This window comes from Idiotropiscis lumnitzeri, chromosome 14 (genome assembly GCF_059441095.1).
Source record: "Idiotropiscis lumnitzeri isolate Australia: NSW breed Sydney's pygmy pipehorse chromosome 14, RoL_Ilum_1.0, whole genome shotgun sequence".
Lineage (NCBI taxonomy): Eukaryota > Metazoa > Chordata > Actinopteri > Syngnathiformes > Syngnathidae > Idiotropiscis > Idiotropiscis lumnitzeri.
In genome coordinates this window covers 7,275,779-7,284,638 of record NC_142404.1, presented here as the reverse complement: position 1 = coordinate 7,284,638, position 8,860 = coordinate 7,275,779, and the positions used below count along the sequence as shown (strand labels likewise).

The following is an 8,860-nucleotide window of genomic DNA, read 5'->3' as shown; positions in this document are numbered from 1 at the left end:
CATCGACTACAAAGACGTGGAAGGGCTGAGGCAGCAGGCCCGAGAGGGAGCTCTCATGGGCTTCACAGGTAAAGCTCATGCTGTTGTACAACCGATTGATTTTTTTATTTTTTTATGATAAAGATAAAGATTACGGAAAATACCCCCCAAAAATATAATGGCAGCCATTTATGTTTAAAAACATATATAAATAAATAAAGTTAACAATTGCTCTGTCAAAACCAAGAAGCGATAAAACCACATAGACGTGGAGGAGTCTGCCGCTCTCAGCTGAACAGTTTTAGTCATGATAACATAAATGCTGCCTATTTGGTTCACACGCACACGTACACACACGCACACACACACAAATAAATGCAACGGAAGCACAGTAATGGGAATGCACTTTTAATGACATGCTCACTTTTTTCAACCTTGGAAACCTCAGTCCACTCTTGTTGCAGTCTGATATACCGCCGGTACGTTTGGTGTTGCACTTTTGATTTTTTTTACATTTTCTGCTCAAAATTCAAATTCCAGTCTGTCAAACTGTTCGGGAATGTTATTTACTGCCAATTAGGTTGACCCAACTAACCCCGTTAATACAAACATTTTCAGTCTCTAAAATTGATACATAAATCCGTTTGTTCCAAATATACACTCATAGATGCGTGATGAATGCTGAGGTGGTTCAAAACATTTCCATTGACATTTAGTGCACAGTAAAGCTGTTGTGCAAATGGGAATAAATAGCTCATGTTTGTCTTTGGTCTTTTTTCTAATTATGACCAACCAAGGTGCGCGGTTTTTAAATGCTCTGACATTTCTATTTCTAAGTGTTGGTGAAAAATGCAGGTGTGATTAAAGTGAGCTATCAGGCGAGAGGAGAGCGGAGAGGACTTTAACTGGGCACTCTGCGAGTCTGTAGCCAAGCAACCACCTTGAGTGTGTGCGTCCTGACAGTCAACTCCAGGGATATTCCAATCCCCCCCCACAACCCTTCCTGCAGTACATATTTATTCTGGTGTTTTCTCTCCTTAGGGGCTGAGCGATATGCGCTCACATCCACTTCATTAGGAATACACAACATATTATGATCATATTCGAATACGTCTTTACAGATATATTATTAATGCTTAGTTTTGACACTGACAGAGATAATTAAATGGTATAACTGTATTTCACACTGAGAGCTGTTTCTAGAATTATTTATTAGCTAATTCACAATATTATAAACAGCTCCCAATATGGTGATAAAATAAACTGCAACCATGTTAATTAACACGCTGTGAGATGAATAACTTTCTGGCTGTGTTAATTAAAACAGAAGAGTATTATCTTTGTGAGAGCAGAGAATTTGATGTAGCTCCTGTCCCCGATCTCTTTAGAGTGAAAAATGAAAATTTGATGCATAGACAGGATTTTGTTTGAGTGAATGCTTTTATTTATTGAGGGTTACATTTTTAAAAGATTTTTTTTTTAATTTGTTGGATTATTTTACTTCTCTATGGATTATTATTCATTACTTTTTTCTCATTGGATTATGGAGGTATACATAATTCAGCATCTTCAAAAATGCAGCCAGACTCTTGGTGTTACTAGTCTAGTAGATACTCGTAAAGCATTGCAGCCAAAAGCTTTTACCTGGGCAGTAATTGATACTGGCAAAATCTAAACCACCATTAACGCAGAGTAAAGAAAGTCCTCCCAACCAAAATCCTGTCATTGTTGAAGAATTGGATTAATACAGTTGCCCAAATGTTACCGTTTATTTACTGTTAAGTGCCATGTTTCACATCCCTGTGATTTCTATTCAAGACAATTTTTTGCCTGGTTGAGTTGACAAAATTCTCTGCTTTTTAAAAGAAGAATGTTCCACTTCCATGCCCTGCCCATCACTCGCCTGAGAGCGTTTTTTGCCAAATAGCCGTTGTCCAATGAGGTGGCAGCACCACATGGCAGCCCATGATTGGCCGCTGGGCATGCATGATGCATTTTGGGAGGTAGTGTGTGTGTGTGTGTTTGGAGCAGTGGCTTGGGGTCTCTGGCATTAGTTTTGAAACTGAGGGTACCTGAGTGTCCCCGCTTATGCAGTCACGGCCATTCGCGCTTCTGCAGTCTTGAATGTCGAACAGAAAACCAAAGATAGGCACATTCTTAAAACACGCACATTAATTCAACACTTCATACTATGGTTGCTGCTTACTTGCATTTAAAATTTGGCACAGCCAATGATTATCAAAAATATTTCTTTGATTTATCTCATACACACACTCAAGCAAGCGTGAATCAACATTCTCGTAGGTGTGCCGAGTTTTCTTTTGACGTATGAACGTCAATTAGACGCGCGCAATATGAAGAAAATGAGTTATAATGTTTCTGTAAAAACAGTTGAAGTAACTTAAAAGAATTTCTGAAGGATAGTCAGAATTTTCCATGGCAAAAGGCTTTTTGTAGTCTGTCAAAATGTAATTTTAAAATGGTAAAGCTATAAATGCAGTAGTCATTTGTAATTTTGTGAGAATAAGTTGGATTTTCATGACTGGAATGTACATTTTACAAGAATTTGTTGGATATACAAAGTCATCCTCTGAGCATAAAGTGGTTGAGGCCTGATATTATGCATTATCGTAAGAAAGACTTTTAAAAGGCAAAGTTGTCTTTTTACGCAGTAGTTGGAATGTATTGATAAACCATGGCCCTGATACTGCTTAGGAAATACCTCCTCAGCGAGCCAACAAGTGTGTGTGTGTTGTGGTGTAGTTAGTCCTTCAGCTGAGCACACACTCGCGCACTTACGCACACGCAAAGAGCGGCTTTAACGCACTTGTCCTCACATCCACGCAAATGTGAAATGAGTGTTTTTAAAATAAATGTCTAGTAGCGCACAAAGGCGTTGACGGGTTGCAGCCTAATTAACAATGTCAAGAGATGTTCAACAGCCTGTAACCGCAGTGTGTGTGTGTGCGCGTGACAGTGTGTATACAGTACAAGTGTGTATTAGTGGGGGTTAACCGGGGTGAGGGCAGCTTGAATGGAGGGAGTGGGCCCCTCTCCTCCCCCCCTTTACGCCACTCGGTCCTGTTTGGTTTGCTTCCTTTGGCTTGGCCCACCCGTTTTTTTTTTTTTTTTTTTTTTTTTTTTTAAGGATTTGTCTTCCGCCACCAGACGACGTTTCATTACCGGCGTAACTTATCAAGACAAGTCTGATCTGCGAATGTACACAGGATTATGTCTGTGGCGTTTGCCATATTTAACCGGGAGGTGGTTTTTTGGGCAAGTAGGGTGGGGGTATCGTAAATACTGTGAGAGGATTGTGTCGGAGTTTGGCGTCGGTTTCAGCCCGATTTGTCATTTATGATCTTATGAAAGATTTACATGTGGCAGTCATTTTCATGTTAATCAAGCGGACAAATGGTGGTCATTTATTATTGCTTATAAAAGAAATATATATATTTCAATTGAAGGCGTGAAACAAATGAAGTCTAACACATTAGCATCATAAGAAGTTGTCTAACTTGAGCAGTTGTAATTCAACAAGGAAACTAAAGTCATACTTTTACATTATGTCATCATTTAACCGGAAAACAGTTTTGTAATTATACCAAAACACATTTTAATGAAACTCAAGTTGTTGTATTATGAGGGTTAAGCCGTTGCCGTTTATTAGAATATTGTCATATCTTAAGGAAAATATTTTATTATAATAGTGCCGGCCGGTGTGTTATTGAAAAAAAAAAAAATTGAGAAGTATTGCATTTTATTAGAATGCGGTCAGAATTTCACAAGAAAAGTCTGTATTTTCTGATTGTCACAATATTTGGGAAAAAATGTAATTTAGAGGATAATAAATGTTATACTATTATAAGAATATGAACAAATAGAATCATACTATAGCAAACCCCGCTTTACCACTATTTTCTCTGTACTGCATTAACAGTTTTTTTTTTTTCGTTTTGGTCACTATTTATTTAGACAGTATTCACTGCTCTTGCTTTCTCTCAAAATACATTATTATGTGCTTAAATTTTGGTATTGTATGTTAGGTGTGTTTAAAGACCATTTAAAAAAGAAAGATTGAAGTCCCTCGAGTTGTTAAAGCCAAACTGATAGTAACGTGAGGTTTTCAAATTGAAGTATAGTAGTGGAATGAAAATTGTACTTGCAGTCAAGAATAAGGCATTCTGTCTGTAAATGCATTGATCTAGTTCTTTTTTCCAATCTTATTCTCTTGTGCAGGTGTGAGTATAATTTGGACGTCATTACTCTCATGTATTCTCTAAGTGGGGTACGTTTTAAAAATTCGGACTCATGGTTCTCCTTTTTCCCCTCCCTTGTTGCTGTAACACACCATTTACTTTCTATGATCGGCCTCCTTTTGGATTTATTGAAAAACAAATGATTTCAAATGACAGTAAATTAATGGCTATCTGAATGCCATAAGTGGACTCTAAGTGTAATATTTATCTTCATGCTGCAGTTTCATGAGAGGGAAATGATGTGTGAATTAATGTGACACCTCGTTGCACACAGCGTTTCTGCATTAACACTCTCAAATTTATTACAATAAAGGTTATTGAACAGCGGGGAGAAAAAAAAAAAAAAAAAACAGACTCCAGCTCGCGATGTCAATATTTTCTGCTGCCTCGGTTGTTTTAAATGCAAGCGTTGTGCTTCTGTGAAGTGTTTGGCTGTAAGCGTGGGGCGGTGGGGTGCTCTCGTTAATGATGCGCACCGTCCTCCGGGGTCTGGTGCTGGCCCTCCTCAGACGCCTCAAATATAAACACACACAATTAACTTTTCCTCTGCCGGCCAAATGATTCTCTCCGTGTGTCGTCGCCATTCTTTTTTGAGACTAAGCTGCTTCGTATTTTTCCCCCTTCCCCTGGAATTGTACTTTTTTTTTTGTTTCCATTTGTTTTAAAGGTAAACAAAAGTTTTTTTCACCCCTGAATGTAACAGAAATTAAGATTTGATGTCTTTCCTCACCCTTTTGTATTTTCTTTTTCAGAATTATTTTTAGATGCAAAAAATATTTTTTGATATTGTTCATTTTTAAATGTAAGCTTTATTTTTTTTGCCCTCCATGTTTTACAATGAACAATTGTATTTGAAAAGCTACAAATGTATGAAATGATTTAAAAATGTTGGTGTTATTTCTGTGCATTTTAGGTAAGCAGGTCATCCACCCCGGGCAGGTCCAGGCCGTGCACGAAGAATTCTCTCCCAGTCAGCAGAAGGTCCAATGGGCTAAAGAGCTCATTGCTGCATTCGAGCAACACCAGAAAGAAGGAAAGGTATATATATATTTTTTTCATTTTTGCCAGATTTGGTTATTCTGCATCTACATAGTGAAGAGCATGTTTTTCTACTTTTACTATGTTTTTTCCAAAAAGAAGCTTCTCTTGCACTTTTTCCCCCCATTAAGTCACTGAGCCTGCAACCTCATTTAAAGCTCAGTTGAACTCCTAAACGCAGCAATTGAAATGCTCTCTACGAAGCCATAACAGGGCTTGAGCAAATTAAGCATTCCGAAATTAACGACATCCAAACACAAAAGTGTGACACAAGTGTATTCTTGTATGTCCCTCTCACACACCTCTGTAGCTCGCCATAATGCAAAGTGTACACCCTTGGGTGACTCTCAGAGACAGCATAGGAAGAGGAGGAGGTATGGGGGGGGGAGGTCCTCAGGCCAATTAAGTGTACAATATTATTGTTCCTAATTTAGTGCATGGTTGGATCCTATGTGTCCAGCTCGGTAGGCTATCTGCTGAGGTAATACACAATCTGCCCACGACTCTCTGTCTTTCTCTCGCTGCCTACCAGGACGGCTCGTAGCCTGGATGGCCCCAGGGATTCATATAGACTCGCTGTTCTTGTTCTGTGTGTGCGTGTGCATACGAGGTTGAGAGAACTTGGTTACTTTTGTCTTAGAGCATAGCAGGTGCTTCCTTGATTATATTGTTTTGGGGGTTTTTTTCTTTGTTTTTTTTCCACGCCACCCCCACAGAGTATATGATATCTCCATATCTAACAACTTGCTTTGTGTTGTAATGAGAATTTAATAGGAAAGTAACAAAATCCTGCAAATTCATCCAAAATATCATTTCAAAACCCACCTACAGTAATTTTCACATTCTCTCACAAATAAGCCTGTCTGGGTTTATTTTTATGCCGAAGTCACTCACATCTCAGTTTCAACAACTAGTTGTGTTCTTTCAAGAATTTTGTATGAAAAGTTAAGTATAACAAAAGTTCCTATCAGGAGCGCTTTGCTGTAGAAGTATCAGATACTGGCATATATTAAATCAAAATCCCCAAATTTGCAAGCTCTCTATTATTCGCAGTGTGCTTTTGTAAGAATTCATAAGTGGCTTTCAGATACACAATTCACAAGTAACTTCATCAATTGTCTTCATGTCAAAGTTGAATACAAATTCCTCTGAAAAAAGTTCATTCAGTTCATGTATTGCAACAAATGTGCTCTACTGAAAATGTGCAATTTTCTGCAAATGTATTGCTTTTTACATTTCAAAGCATTTAAGAAGTTTTTATTAAAACCCAAACATTCTAATGTAAACTTCAAACTTCATTGCATCCATGCATTCTTTTTGAATGAAATTGTGTGAGCAGCTTCCAAATGTGTCGGTCACAAGTGATTTCGCAGTACTTGACACAAACCAAATTCATTCATTTTCATCATTTGAGCATTCAATGAGTTGCAACTGTCCAAAAAATTGTGCTGGAACACTTTCCTTAAATATGGCTGCAAAAAAGTAGCAGTTTGTCCATAGTTTCAAAGCACCTATGCTGTATATTTTCTTTTTAAGTAACCGCAAAAATTAAATTTTCCTAATCACTGAATTGCATTACATTTTTTATGGACTCCTACAGAATTTTCCTGTCTTAGCCGTGCTACAAATGAATATCTCAAATTATCCACAAACGAACTTCTTACTTTGCCCCAACAGTAATTACGCTATTATGTTCAAACAGTGAAAGTTCAACATGCATTTTTGTGTATGTATTTTTTTTTTAACCTTCCCAGGGTGCATTCACGTTCCACGGTAGCATGATTGACATGCCGTCACTGAAGCAAGCGCAGAACATCGTCACGCTCTCTGCTGCCGTGCCACAGAAATGATGCTGCCGCCAGGGACCAAGTCCACGGAGCTGCTGGTGGTGGGATGGGTCCTGGGGAGGGCAGACAGGAACTGTACTTTGCCTGACACCAAGAGGACAGTTTTGTTTCAATTCAAGTTTTTTTGTGGGGCGAAATAAAAGGTATGACCCATCATGCATTGGACAACCTGGTGGAGGGGCGCCATCATTCCGTCATCACGTGCCCACACCTCGGTTCTCCTCGAGGTCACCATGAAAGCATCTTGATGGTCAGAGCTGCTGGGCGAAAAGGGTAAACAAACACTATTTTGATTTGCGGGAGATCCATTCACCGCGCCCCCCCGCCCTATTCAGAGGCCGTCTCATAAACGCAGAACAACGTGAACTCGCCATTTAGCGTCTTTGTGTGGGTCCCTTGAGCAAAAGTCATGCGGCTCGTTGCACGGGCAGCCTGCGGGTCTAACTGTGGGCAAATATAATAAAAGCTGCCTGATCTCTCATTTAAGGTGAAGCCACTTTATTCCAAGCGGGCGCCTCTTGCAGTACTCGGGGCCCCAGCAGTGGTGCGTGTCCTACTATCGTGCTACAATATGTCTGCGTGGAATTGCGCGCGGGCAAACTATGGTGCTAGAGGAGCGGTGTTGCCCCAGCACAGCACATCCTAGCTTTTGTCTTCTCCTGAGGATAATTGAGGGGGGGTGTCGCGAGTGCTTCATGGTGCCATTGGTGACCATGGCAATGAAAAGCTCCCTTTACACCCCACCTCATCCACTCATCTTCCCCTCGCTTTCTTGCCACTGTATGATGTATTGTGTCTGCAGACAGGCCCGCGTCTGCGCCAGGATGGGACCGGACAAAAAAAAAAAAAAAAGAAAAAAGACCGGACAGCGCCCAAGCCAAAGGCCCCAACAGTAAGCTGTCTGCCTGGCATTCGGCCACATTATTCCTCCCACTCCCGTTCCACTTTTTTGCTGTCGTCTATTCACCAGCGTTTGTGTTTGTTTGTTTTCACAACTGATGCAGAGGTCGGCGGACAAAACTGCTGCTACTATTTATGGCTTTCATTAAGTGAATCCGCACACACGTCCCAGCAGTTCAATTGAGGAAAATGTGGCGACACGAATTGAAGAAGTGATTTTTGTAGGATTTTTGTACAAAAGATGTTATTTGAGTAGTTTGTTTTAGCATTTTAGCAATAAATGGTTGAAGCAATTGTTCGAATATTTTTGATGCAAGCCTCCATGTTTTCAGCAGAGCATTTCAGCATTGAATGTGTTGCTCTTACCGTAGGGGTCGCTAATGTTACATTGAAATGGAATGAAGCGGTTAACTTTTGGTAGACCCTTAAAACTGTAGTGTTTAAAATACTTATTTTTAACCCATAGACATTTATATTTAATATGGCTGCACTAAATATGGGGTGTGGACAGACAAATCACAATTGAACATTAAAATGTAAGCTTTAAGTAGATTTCAGTAGAAAAGGGACAATTTTCTTGATATTTAAAAAAAAAAAAAAAAAAACTCTTTGTTGCCAAATTTGACATTTTGGGCCGAGCATTGCACTGATATTTTCAATTTTTTTTCTCCTCTTTGCTTTTTTATTCTTTGTGGCAGAATGTGCTTATTTTGATATGTTTCAATGTTTTGCAACTTTGTTTTCTGGAATTAATCACTGCTGGGTGATGGTGCTGCCGTGACGTTCATGTTTGTAGTACCTTGACCGGAACATAATATTCGGCCTATTTTTATTAGT

General features: G+C 39.4%; 1 protein-coding gene across 1 annotated transcript in view; it reads left to right on the top strand.

The window, feature by feature from the left end:
- The window catches only part of clybl (citrate lyase beta like), a 53,497-nt gene extending 45,181 nt beyond the window's left edge, over positions 1-8,316 (top strand). The window contains exons 6-8 of the mRNA XM_088315877.1: positions 1-68; positions 5,152-5,276; positions 7,031-8,316. The exon at positions 1-68 is cut by the window's left edge and continues 100 nt beyond it. Coding sequence (XP_088172003.1) covers positions 1-68; positions 5,152-5,276; positions 7,031-7,126 — 289 coding nt within the window. The 3' untranslated portion in view covers positions 7,127-8,316. The remainder of the gene's footprint in view (positions 69-5,151; positions 5,277-7,030) is intronic.
- The last annotated feature ends 544 nt before the right edge of the window (positions 8,317-8,860 follow it).